Below are 13,307 nucleotides of genomic sequence, written 5' to 3' on the forward strand. Positions count from 1 at the left end.
CCAGAAGTAGAATCAACTTGTAAATGTTAATCATAAGTAGAATTGTTTAATAAAATGATTCAGTGTATGCAATCTGTGGGCATTTTATCTGATAACTAGCTATTCCATTAACATCTGATATGTAACCAATGTGTAATGAACATAGAGAATAAATCTGTTAATAAAAGGGGAAAAAAATACTATATGCATGAGATTTAGGTTTGCTTCCATAAAAAAATCATAGCTATATGGTGCACAAGTCTCCACTTACCAAAATACAAAATTACATTATTCATTAGCCGCCATATGTTTATCATCATTAAAAAAAAAGACATCTCCAAAATCCATCTTTTCTTGCCACACCATACTATACACTGGTCTCCCTGCCCATCCAAAATCACTTTTCACATAAAGACTTGCAACCAACAATGCAACCAATTAAATATGGCTGTTATCTCGGCACTTAAGATGATTTCCTTGTGTTAATCTGACTAGCGTTCGCACTAATGCAATCGAGCTTTCTCGCAAACTCATGAAAATAGCGCGAGGGTTACAGTAGACAGATCAATCGGATATCGCTTCAACAATTCAAGTTATGATTTACCCAGCAATGCATAATCCAAATCGGCAAACTTGCTGCGTGAAAAATCACAAAATGATAAAAGTAAAATGGTGTTTTCCTAAATAAAACAACCATAAATCGGGATACACAAAGAAAACACAACTTCCGTGTGTCGAACTTCCTGTTGCAGCGGGACTCCTTTCGTGCAGAACCGTTGTCGCTCGCATCATAGTTCCGCTATGAGATTCACGCCATTAGTAAAAATACTGTAAAACAAACAATGCAGGACTGGACGGGCTCGCCGTTTTTTCTTCAACGAAGCAAAAAATAGGAAGTTAAATCATGTTTCTTAACGCTTAAGGGCTATTAACAGACGATAAAAAGGCAGACCGGCCATGTTTCGCATGGTATATTTTACTTGGTATTGATTGCCTTACTAATATTTGTTATTACCATCGCGAATGTTAGAAAATAGACAACCGAGAAAATCGTCCTTGCAGCGATGTCGTATGCCCTGATCCAATGGGTTCAAAAGACAATGGCTAAATGTGACAGTGACTTTGAAATACAGATCCAGTCGAGAGGCTCGCAGTGTTTTCGTCTGTTACTAAACGAAAGCTGTGCTAGAAAAGCACCCTGTAAGCTAACGATATCACATACACATTTCGAGACGGCCCCTGTTCATTGGAGCTGTGGGAGTTGGAAGCAGATCCCAGTATGAGGACGGGTGCGCTTTTCTCGTGTTTATAATGCATTGGAGCAGACGACATCGCAAATGAAAATCAGAATCAAATTAACCATAACACTAAACCAATATCAACGTCATTGGCAAAATGATTTCGGAGCGTTATGAGTGCCTGTCCAGCTACTACTGAGCAAACACTCCAAAAAAATCAACATACCTGTCCTATTAATCTAACATTAACAACACACGGCTCTACGCTATAACGCTGTTTAGGAAATGGCAACAAAAGCTGTAAACTGCAGAATGCAATAGAAGTTGTTAAAATTTCTCAATGTAACGTTAACGTTACACCTTCGTAATGGACGTTTTCGGTGGCAGCAACATTGCAAACGCTCTCTTCTCGACGACAACAAACTAGCGTCAAACCCAAGTCATACAAAACCTATAACTGGTGTTATATCACAGCTAACGAAGACATTAAGTAGGCTTTGTCTCTAAAATGAAGTTGGCAATGTCCAGAGCGCAAGTGATGACATGATGGCCAAGTTAACGTCTTAACATCCTGGCTAGCTAAGTTAACATGAAAAGTGTGAACATTACAAATTAACTTTCGCGGTGAACGTGTTTGTTCTTAATTTGTTATGTTAGCCAGTGGCAACTGTTCGTTTTTGTAGTTCCATGGTAAAAGCTATTGAGATTTTATAGTTGGATAACTGCAGAGCTAAGCACTATTCCTCAATGTAAACACCGACTTCAAAGGGTTGGTTCCGTCCAGCAAATAGCCTTGTCCATATCACCAGCGATAGACTGATACGGGAACGCTAACAACTACCAATGGTGACGTAGCAGCTAAGTGTCCCGAAGAGGCAAAACTACAAGAAATATATCCAGTCTCATGCACAGGCACATATACTTCTACAACTGTCAAGAGGCTACTCTGTGGACCATACCCTGGACACCGCCAACGTATAACATATTTCAATCTAAAGTTAGCACCCAGGTAACACAGCTAGTTCTCCAGCAAATAGACATCCCCATGTGATCGAAGCTAACTGCTAAACGTTACCGATAGCAGAGCTAACATTACCCGGTCTAAGGTCAGGGTTTGTGTGTCTTTAGATATGTCGGTTGCAAGAAGTTAAAAGAGGAATTAATTAAAAAAGCTCACCTCACGAAAACAATATCGTCTCCTCATACATCAGCAAAATCCAAACAGCCACACAGCTTCCCAAAACGCTGATGGTCGCTTCATTTTATGTACCGGACTAACGCTGCGGCTAGCCGGCTGGAGGGAGAGTGGGGGAAGTGCACGTCGGCGGAAGGCAGGCTGTGCGGTGCTGCTAGCTAGCTCTTCAACTGGATAATGCTATGGTTAGCTAGCTAACCAGCAACTTGAGCTTTGTGTCGAGTGGTCGTATACTGCCGGGGGAATATCAAGCACCAAGTCAAGCCTTCAACCAGTCCCGAAAAAGGTTCCTCAGGTTCATAAAGTGAATCGAAATACTACCAATCTGGTTGGCTCCTTGCTTGTTGATTTACCTTGAAGGCTAATAACCCTAATAGTTGCTAGCGTCTGCCCTGTTCTGGAATCTCGGTCGCGAGGTCGTTAAAGCTACTGCAAGTTTGCACAAAACAGTGCATCCGAAAATTACAACCCCAAACTTTGTTGACACGACAGTAAATATATTTTTTTTCTTTAAGTTTCAGTTGACTGTAGACATTCATCTACCTAAACCAGCTCAACTTTGCATGGGCACCCTTGTGTGGGTCACAAGCATCTCATCACTTCGCCAAACTGCGTTGCGTCTGCACACGGTTGTTCCGCCAAGTGGCTAGTCGCTGCTAGCAGTGCTAGCTAATAACAACTACGTCAAAAATTAATTCATGCAAAAGAACGAGCAAATATAGTTTTTTAAGAGCAAGTATATGTAAAACGTGCTACAGCTGCAGTACGGCGATGTACAACATTGTGCGAGATTGATCATTTACGACACATCACACGATTTTAATCTGGAGAGCGCGGACTACTGAAATATGGTAGATATCAGATATTAGGTCATTAGATATTCGGATCTAGGGTAGCCATTTTTCATTAACGCTACATTGTTGTGATTGTAAGACCAAAGCTGCTTTGATATGCCTGCGGATGAATGCATTTGTTGTTAATGATCAGCCGCGATCTACCGTGAACTGAGTTCGCTTAGATTCACAATTCGCCTTGAAAATTGATTTTGTAATTAATTAACATATGTAAGTACTGAGCACTTCATCATGGTCACTAATTCCGCTTCTGTTTCTGTACTGCTGTGCATGGCGCATTTGGTTTGAGTGAGTAGGAACGATTGGGAAAAATAATCGACTTGAATCTGGCATGATCTGAAATAATCCTCGACCAAATTTCAGCAGGTTCACTGATAATAACCGAAATAAGACAGGACAACTCAGATCATTTAGAGATGTTTAATTTGTGGCCACACTGGTTTGATTTAGGCTTAATTACCACGTAGATTTTTAACGAGCGACATGGAAATTGATAATCAAAATAAAATAATTGTATAGACTTAACAACTCTTTTTACTCTGAAACTAAATCAATGGCTGGACTCTCCCATTTTTAATGATCAGTAATTGCTTGTTCATGTAAAAAATGTTCAAATATGGGAGAGAGAGAGTCCTCAGATACACGCTTATAAGGCTCTGGCACAGCCCTAAAGACATTTTGGTGGTGAAAAAATATTTTGTTCTGTAGACTACTGAGCAGTTCTTGCAAATCCTCCTGTATGCATATAGTTCTTAAATCAAGACACCAGCCTCCCCATTCATTCATTCGTGGGTTACAGTTGTGAACAAAAAGCCAGAGGCAGTACATGCCATGAAGCTTGGATGCCATTGGAACAGTCCTGTGAATTAACAGAAAATTTTATTAGGTAACAGTCTGCTCCATTACGAGAAGGTCACAGATTTAATCCACATCAGCTACTGTACAGTGTATCTCCTGTCATGCCCCACAGCCAAACACTAACGTTACAGGTAAGTAGCAAACTTAGGCTGTAACACAAGGTTTATAAGTAAGCAGAGAGGAGCTAAATGTCCACACAAATGCCCGACAGGTCATCTGTAATACATTGTGTGCCACATAAGCAGTGACCAACCACCTGCTGCAGAGGGGTGATCTGAAGCTGACCCTGCACGGTGAAACGTCTATGGTAATGTGCAGAGGCATCTTTGTGCAGAATGTGCACCCCAGGGCTCAGATAAGACCACTGAAAAGAAAAATGTTAGAAGAATTCTTATCAGCAGGGTGATTGCAGTTGGCACAGGAAAGCTTCATGCAACTAAAAGAAGAACTGTCTGTTGAAATGTGACCTCAAATTCTGAATGTTTTTGGTAGAAATAAAACTTAAGATTCATGCAACAATCAATTCAATTTACAGCCTTATTTTTTTTATAACATGGTGTTGAAGAGAGTAGTATTTTCTCACAATAGTCTCAGTTATTTGCGTACAGAAAACTTAAATGGTTGACAGCAGTCCCTAATGAATCCAGACATGAAAATCATGCTTTTTAGAAGTTTATGCCTTTGAAAATCATGATTGTTTGACTGAGCAGCACCCTTTAAATGGTTACGACTCATTAAAGATTAGAAGTGGTTTCATATTTAGTTCAATCATACAGTTTTTGATAATTGTTCACCAGATTAGACAATTAGTAATTGGTTTCTGATGTGTTTAAATGCCTGAAAAATCATCCTATAAAAAGATTAGGTCTAGCTTTGAATCGCATATGGTGCCATCAGATCTATTATCTGCAATATAGAAAGAACTGACCAAGGTTGTTCAGGCATGTAAATTTGATCATGTTTAGAAAGGTGTACTGTGCCACTCAATTCTTTTCACATTCTTCACAAATCCATGACAATTCTCATATGACACATCTTTCTCTTTCATGTCTCATTAAATAAATGGCATAAAACATTTTGCCATTACTGTTCAAGCCTGATGACACTGGTCTGAAATTTACGAACATTATGTTTCGGTTGCGAAATGTGTGTTTCTCAGTGCCTGAGTGTGGGGTGTGCAGGTTCTCCTTTTGAAAATAGGTTATTACTGGGCCCTCTGACAGGATTAGTTAACTCCCCATTCAGCTTTAGCAAGATTGGATTAGATTTTTTTTGGGGGGGGGGGGCTGAGACTGGTTTGAGGACAGTGACTGATTGGTCGATGGGTGTAAATAGAGGGTGGTATTAGGACACCGGGCTTTTCCTATTGGCCAGCCAACTGAGCGGGTGCTGTCCCATCTGCCTCCTGCATCTCAAGGATAATCCTCTAGAAATACCTCCACAGATGTTTACAACAGAACATAAACCGGAAGAAGAGAATAGAGTTTGGCTTCTCAATGTGCAGTTTGTTACAGTTGTATTCATTAGAGGGCACTGGAAGGAAAATAGTTGGCTACTTTTACAGAATGCAGTTTGGTCTGTTAATATCACATCGGTTTTGAGCTCATAATGCTGATAACATAGTGTGGAGCAAAAATGTATTCCTTGACAAAAATTACAAATATATAATTTCACAGTGTGCATAGAGGGTTACCAACAAACTGCAAGTATAACAATTCAAATCAAGGTTTTGTTAAAATACAGTTTATTATACATACAAGGACATTTAAGAAACGGTATGAGCTAAAATTCTGACATATCAGTTCCTCCACAAGGGGGTGTATAACCTTGTCCTACTGTATTGTCTGACACAAATGTATCTTTAAAAAGTAGTTTTGCATGAAAAATAATGAAAGTAGATATTTACTAGTAATTTTTAAACTCTGTTTGTAACATTATAGTAGAGACTGGTGGACATCAAGTAGACATGAGAAGCAACAAAATAGAAAGCTGTTTAAACAATGAATTGTGCTAAACCTCTAACAGGTATATTACTTGTGTCCCCAAATTGACCAGTAAATACTAATGAAACTGTCTTCTAAGACTCTAAGAAACCTGATAACTCCCTCAAAGTAGCCGGGCGATAAAGTCTGTGACTGTGATAAAGTCAAGGTGGTGGCTCAGTGTGGGGAATATTAAGTACGTCTGGGCTTTTCATTAACCCGTCAGCCTGTCAGGCTAGATTTCCACAGAGGTCTTGAACCCTGTAATATACATAATGCTCAACTACAACCCTAGAAATGATCTCTTGCATATATCTCAGGGTTTTTTCACGCAGAGCAGCTCAGTTGTGCTAAACAAGCAAAAGACAAATCAGCGTGGTAGACAAAATTAACTCCGGAGCTGAGGAAAAAGCAGAGTGATGCTTAATAAAATGACATTTTAATTTGTTTTATGACATGACAGGTGAGGACATACAATACATGTAGTGGAATTATTATAATAACATAAAACATTTATATATTATGATTCAGAAAGTACAAAAATAAAGATTCTGTTGCAGTGGGAAAATTCATTCGATCCCATTAGAATATATATATATTTTACATATACTGAAAAAAGAAATAACATGATGTACAAATAGACTATAATACAGTCATTTGGCATGACCATTTTTACATTAACCTGCTCACACAATTTGCCTCATCAAATTTAATCTCTTATAAAATATACTTAGGTATTAGCATTATGATTATATTGGAAACAATGTTGAAAAAAGCAAGCAAGCCATTCCAGTGCTTTCAGTTTATTGAAGAAAAGAACAGGAAGTGTTAGAGTAAATGTATCAAAGTAGTAACACTGAACAGTGTGACATGTAAGAAGTCTACAGTTTTAGGCTTTTAAGGATGAAATGAGTTGGCATCTAAAAAGATGCGTCCAAAACTGTACAGTAGCCTAGCATACCAGTGCACATCTGACGTCTGTCTCTGCGAGCGGTGCTTCTCAATCATTCCCATCTTCAGAGGTTCACTCAGGTTGTCTTGTTTGCCCAGGATGCCATTGTTCACATATACACCTGCTTTGTCCTTTGCGGCCAAAGTGCTACAATTCATTGGAAACTTAGTGCAAGCTGTTTCACTGTCTGTGATCTGCTCTTCTTTCGTTGTCTTCCCCCACAGCAGCCAGTTGAATGAGAAGAGGAGTCGCACAGGTCCAAATGCCCAGTGTGCGAGTCGGTGGTCCTCCACCAGTGCATAGCTGGATGCCAGCACCCCATCAACAAACACAGTTCCAGCTTCTGTCAAGGGCGCATACACTCCCACACTCTCCTCTGCTGAAACTGAGATGATTCGAGATGGACGTACTTGACCCTCCGCTGTATGTACGAGAACGCAGTCTCCTGTTTTGGCTCTGCTAGCAAATTGAGCCTGGTACTCGGTGCTGGGGAGTCTGCAGCGGGGGGCTAAAAAGACCAAGTGATGTGGGGTAACAGCCAGTCTGTGGCCGTCTTCGGTCTCCAGAGACAGAAAAGTAGACCAGCTTTCTTGGTTGCGGTGCAGAAACAAGAGGACGTGGCTAAACACGACGCGGCCCGTCCCAGACAGGGCCATGACTCGGTCCCCAGGAGCGAGTGACGACAGGCTCTTCTGCGCCCCTCCAGCAACAGTCACCCGGGCCCAGCCGGGGAAACAGCCACCTTTTTCCACCGCCACGGAGTGATCTGCAGGAAGACCAGCAGAAACACAGACTGTCTTACATATCCTGATACACCAGCTACAGATGTGATTTGACACAGTTAACTGTGTGATCTTCTATGAAAGCTCCCTCCTTAAACTTACCAGCTTTTACTGAGCAGTGGATGTGATATTTGGACTCATAGTGGACCCAGTCAAAGCCGGCCTCCACAGCCAGCTGGGCTAGGAGACCATACTTCTCTGTCTCTCTGTCGTCAGTGGTTATATCCACGGCCCGGCCTTCATAGTGCAGAGAGCCGGGAGGGTGGTGACCATCCTCATCCCAGGCCTCTGTCACACGTAAGTGTACCCCTGGCCACTGGTTCATCACTGCGATAGCCAACCTGTTCAAACAGTCCTTACATCGCTAGAAACAGAATGACACAGAGGGAGAGCGCTCAGTCTGGACCAGTATTAACTGAGAAATCTGCCAATGCATATCACATGATATTAGCATATCAATGATATACTGATATCGGTACATTTAAATAACAATAAATATCAGTCAGGAAATGCCAAGGATATATCTGAGGTCATTTCAAAACAGTGTCTCCATGACATAGTTTGTCTACAGCACTGTCAATTATTTTTTAAACTGTAAAATATCCCTCCCACTTCATACCTTGGTTACAGTTTTTTTGAACCAAATTCGATGGATTTTTTTAATGCTTTAAATTAATTTCAAAAATTAATATCAGACAAAATATCATTATCAGATTTTCTCTCATCATTCAAATATCGAAATCGGCTTCAAAAATCCAGCGTCAGTCAAACTCTAGTGTCACATTACTTTAAAGAAAACTGCCGTTATTCCAAGTTGGTACAATCTCTTGATTGTTAGACTCTTGGTCTAATACACACATACATACACATACAGTATAATAATGTATAATTAGAAAAACAAAGTATTTGAATGTCAATCATTGAGTTTTAGTTCTTACATGTTCAACTAAATATGATTTCTGTTGCTTTGAAAGCTAAACCAAAACAGTTTTTTAAAGTTGGGTGGTGGGTCGTGTCTCATACTGTGACTTCTTCTATTGTATCTTTGGATTTTATAGTTTATAGCCTGAAAACCTACATTGACAACGAATATAAAAATTATTCTCTGTTTATTTTAAAGACAATAATTCTATTTTTAGTCACTCTGTCTGCAGCATGTGCCATGTACAGTGAAAGGCATGTCTGAACCAAACTGAAGCGACACTCTGTAATCACTGATTTACAGGGGGAAGTGTAGAGGAGGCATGTACAGTATGTGAGCTCACTGTACACCTCAATGCAGCTCACAAGAAAACGGTTCCAGTGTCTCAGCACTGTCTCTGGCTCCCAGGTTATGATTGTTTGTCTGCTGGCATCGACACACAATTCCTCCTCTAGTCTGCTAAAGGCCATCTCAACCTTGCTCAAACAATCAGCGAACAAGAACAAAGCTACTGTAGCCAGTCTGGCACATTCCTTGGCCTTTTCGACAGGGTGACAGAATAATCAAGGCCATTCTCTGTGCCTTTCCACATTGTTCCAGGCATATGAGTTTCTGCTTTCACCCCTGAGACATTTGATCAGAAATGTGCACAGTGACTCCTAACACCCCCGTGGGCCGTGATGTTACAGACTGTCAGCATTGTCACAAAATGACAGGCCAAAAAATGATGACGTCAGCAGCGGAGGTGATACACTCATTACATCTCTTGTGACTTGTGATGTGACAGGTCTTGCGGCATGTAATCGACAGAATAAGGCTTATCTTGCAAATGAGTTAAAAAAAAGAGAGAGTTGGGAAAGACGGTGAGTGGGGGGGGTGGGTGAGAAGGAAGCAGAGTAGCGGAGGGCCGAGGTGGGGACTAAAGAGAGAGGGCAGAGGGGAAGAATGTATGGGCACGGACTTGGGAATGTGACAGCAAGAGTGAGAAAGCGAGAGGGACAGAAAACAAACTGGGTACATTTTTCTCGCAATGCCATTGAAGAGAGGCGTTTCATTGTCAGAACTACAATAGTCGCTTTTCCGACGGTGCCATTACTTCAGCAGGCGGGAATTTTGTATAGGCGACCCTTCCGAGTCTCCAAATGACACACAAAGAGTGTCTTTCACATCTGGGCAGAAGAGGGGCACATACACACACTCAAACTGGGCATCAGCAGGGCACGCACATACGACCGCAGATTTCCATCACATACAATCACTCGGGGAGAGGAAGGAACACAGATTCACATCCTAAACAATCACAGACGGCCGCAGCATCCGAAGCAGGGCGACATCTGAGTGTCACTGAAAGCTCGTGGTCATGTTCAGCAGCGGGGCACTCAAAATGTCATGTCACAGACCTTAAATACTCATGGTCAGTGATTGTGTTTTCTAGGCCTGGGATTTGAATTTGGGTACCAGTCTGGTCAAAACAGTGTCTTTCTTCTTGCTCCTGCAGTTGAATGTCAATGATGTGTGTGCAGAGTTTGACACTAGAAGGCTGAAAGTCCAAATTCTGTGTGCTAGTTGAAAATCTGATTTTAAGAGGTGGGCCCGCGGGCACAATTTGTGACATCACAATAGTTTGGAGGCCAATCCGGGTCCAATATTCAGCAAACACGTGTGATGTGGAAACCTGGAACCCTCCAGTGCGCAAATGCTAAGAACTTCACAGTGAAGCCGGGGACGTTTTTTGTGAATCTTGTGAAATGAAAAATATTTGCATACTTATATCTTCTGGAATTTTTAACAGGGAGAAGGAGTAGGTGCCTTTTTAAGGATTTTAATGTAGCGATTATACTTTTCATGCGAGACCCACATTAGACAAGTTGTATGTATGTCTTAATACATGTGTGGAGGAATTCAGGTTGAAGTGCCATGCCTGGATATTTCCCCTGGCAGGCACAGTGAGAACCTCTCACAGGAATAGTTTTATTTCCAATAACAAAGACTTTGGTTAAAGATTAAAAGGAAGTGTTCCTGAAATGGAAAGCAGCCTCTTAAAGGGGAGTGTTGAATTACATCCTGATCTTCTTATCTGAAGAAAAGGGAGGGGGGAGTTTGGTTAAAACGTACACATTCTTGCGCTGAACATTTGTTTGTGTGTTAAGAGCCTGGCAAGGGCAGGTAGGGCAGAGAACGGCAAACAACGCATGAGGTTATATGGTTGGATGTGAAGGTGCCACGCTGGGTGGAAGGCTGTGAGCTGTGAACTGCTGTCTCTCCCCCCCATGTGAATGTAGTTAATCAATCATCCAGAAGAGGGACTGGCTTGAAAATGTTCAAGAGACACCATTGAGAGCATCCTTCAGTGAAGCTTGAGCTTACTCTGCCCTGTCTGCACATTTCATTGTTCTTACCACACATCAGTCACCAGGTATCACTGGGTTCACTGGAAACAAGCATCGTCAACATGCAGCAAAATCCCTCACACCAGTCTCACCTTAGTCATGAAGCGGTCTGCGTTGGTGTTCTCCTCATCCTTGAACACAATGTCTGGGTTGTAGTTGCACACAAGTTCATTGAAGCGCTCAGAGTTGCGTGTGATCTTGCCCTCTGCCCTCCCGCTGGCACCGAGGTTGTTTTCTGAGAAGTTGGGGAAAAACTGCTTGTAGTGCATGGCCGTGAGTTTCCTGGGCCTGGGGCGGATGCCGTACCCGGGGCCCGGTCCGCATCCCTGGACCAGCCATGCGCAGGTCCACGCAGCGAGCAGGCCGAGCTGTGCCAGGCGGGCCCACCAGGACTGCTTCATTGGGGAGGGTTGGGGGCTCCCAGGAGTCAGCGGCTCACGGTGCCTACGGTGATACCCAAGTTCCAGGTGTGTGATAGCATGTGAGTGAGGGTCAAATCTTGGTCCATGCCAACTCATGTGGCACTAGAGCTGACACTGACATGACAAAGACTTAACTGTTGGGACATGAAGGTACTTCTACTGCTCTTCAGCTAAGGAGTTTAGCAGCACAAAGTGAGTTGTTGTGACTCTGGGTCTGTGCTGTTTGTACTGATGATTGCTCTGACCAAAAGCTATAGCCCAATGAGTGATCTGATTGGTTGAAAGTTTCTGAACTGCTATTCAAAATAGTAAGTTTTTTTCCAAAGATTTCGCCAGCTATCAGCAGCTTCTAAGCCTCCTGTGAAGTGAAAGCCATCTCCACACGTCCCTCGCAGGTCCCAGCTTTGCCGCAGGTGTTTCGCTGTTTTTGTTTTTTTGTGGGTTTCTAGCCACTTACCGCTTCTCTTTCCGCGCTGTTCCTTTGACGAGACACGCAATATGACGCACGCCCAAAGCCCGACTGACTCCCTGCGATCCCTACGGACGCTCCCGAGCCGCTCTCATCCTCTCTGTCCATCCAGAAATGTCTCTCTTCAGATCGGCTTTTTTTTTTTTTTTTGCCTCCTCTCCTTCGTCCACCGTCTTCGGCGGCGTTGCAGAGCTCCTGGCCACCTTGCACCAGCCATTGGGTCTTATTAGCGTCCGGACAAGATTGCCCTCCCTTCCTCTGCGCGCTCCCACCGCGACAGCACACGCCTCCAATTCAACCTTACAAAGAACATATGATTAGCCTGCTCGTGTTAGCACAGTGACCCCCACCCACCTCCACCACCTTCAATGTTTAAGGACAAATAAAGTGCTGATAGTTTGCGCAACTTTTCCATGCAGTTTAATCAATGACACTGAACAAATCAAATCATTCTGCAGCTTTTGAGACACATAATAATTTAGATGGCTTTTATTTAGCATAATTAGGGCACATACAGTAGGCTATTATATATATGAAACCCAACCTCACATGTCAGTTGAATAGCTTTGAACCAACATGTTGTCTGCTCATCCCACCCACCAGAGTGCAGGGGTCAACTGTGATGCTCCTGTTATTAATAGAAGGTGAAGGGTCTGAGAGGGAACACAAGTGTCCGGCCTTGACACCCCCCTGACTGTGACTTACAGCGCTGCCTTCCTGTGTTTGGGGAGCCAGGCCGACCCCCTGAACCCCGTGCACCCGAGACCTCTCCACTGGAAACGCCCGCTGGCCACATCACAACACATTATTTTTATCCGTCTCGGAACAATAGCTGGGAGAGTCAGAAAATGTGTCAGATAATGCCAAAGAAGGAGCAGAAAAGAGAGGAATCATCGTGTCTCAGGGGTCGATATCTGCAATCACATACGGAAGCTTAAATTAATGGCGGGTTAAAGGCCGGAGTGTGTCACCATCCTATCTGCAGCTTCCTGGAACACTTGAGGACTCAATGCATCATGGGCAGTTTCTCCACAGTGACTGTTTCAAAGAATCTTTAGCCCACTCACAACAGAGCTGCTCAGCACTTTCAGGAAGCTATGCACATAGTTTTGTGTCTGTGCTCATCTTGGTTTGCCAAGATTGCATCACGGTTAATGTCCAGCGAGGCCAGATCAGCACCTTTCTAATACTGTGCCTGATGTGGACGGCGGCGATGAGGCACAGGTCACTGAGCTCCACAGTGACCGTGGAAAAGGCGTCCTTG

General features: G+C 42.8%; 2 protein-coding genes across 3 annotated transcripts in view; both read right to left on the bottom strand.

Annotated features, from left to right (window-relative positions):
- The window catches only part of kmt2d (lysine (K)-specific methyltransferase 2D), a 31,246-nt gene extending 30,636 nt beyond the window's left edge, over nucleotides 1-610 (bottom strand). Inside the window, exon 1 of the mRNA XM_041944950.1 lies at nucleotides 584-610. The gene's annotated coding sequence lies outside the window, so the exon portion shown is untranslated. The remainder of the gene's footprint in view (nucleotides 1-583) is intronic.
- Nucleotides 611-5,885: 5,275 nt separating this feature from the next.
- On the bottom strand, nucleotides 5,886-12,176 carry dhh (desert hedgehog signaling molecule). 2 transcript variants are annotated; one of them, XM_041945102.1, is made up of 4 exons: nucleotides 12,032-12,176; nucleotides 11,245-11,596; nucleotides 7,943-8,204; nucleotides 5,886-7,824 (listed from the first exon to the last, which is right to left on the bottom strand). In XM_041945102.1, exons 2-4 carry the CDS (start codon nucleotides 11,551-11,553, stop codon nucleotides 7,004-7,006), a joined length of 1,392 nt encoding a protein of 463 aa, XP_041801036.1. In that variant the 5' UTR covers nucleotides 11,554-11,596; nucleotides 12,032-12,176; the 3' UTR covers nucleotides 5,886-7,003. The 2 variants fall into 2 exon arrangements, with proteins under 2 accessions (XP_041801036.1, XP_041801035.1); XM_041945101.1 differs by having other exon boundaries at nucleotides 11,245-12,176.
- Between the last annotated feature and the right edge of the window lie 1,131 nt (nucleotides 12,177-13,307).

The sequence above is a fragment of the Chelmon rostratus genome, chromosome 10, assembly GCF_017976325.1.
Source record: "Chelmon rostratus isolate fCheRos1 chromosome 10, fCheRos1.pri, whole genome shotgun sequence".
NCBI lineage: Eukaryota > Metazoa > Chordata > Actinopteri > Chaetodontiformes > Chaetodontidae > Chelmon > Chelmon rostratus.

Excerpts from the sequence above, each read along its gene's own strand:
- dhh (XM_041945101.1), bottom strand. The coding sequence starts at position 11,670 with ATGAGTTGGCATGGACCAAGATTTGACCCTCACTCACATGCTATCACA. Across the intron at positions 8,205-11,244 it reads CAGACCGCTTCATGACTAAG|CGATGTAAGGACTGTTTGAA; the intron begins GTGAGACTGGTG and ends TTCTGTTTCTAG. Across the intron at positions 7,825-7,942 it reads CCACTGCTCAGTAAAAGCTG|ATCACTCCGTGGCGGTGGAA; the intron begins GTAAGTTTAAGG and ends GTCTTCCTGCAG.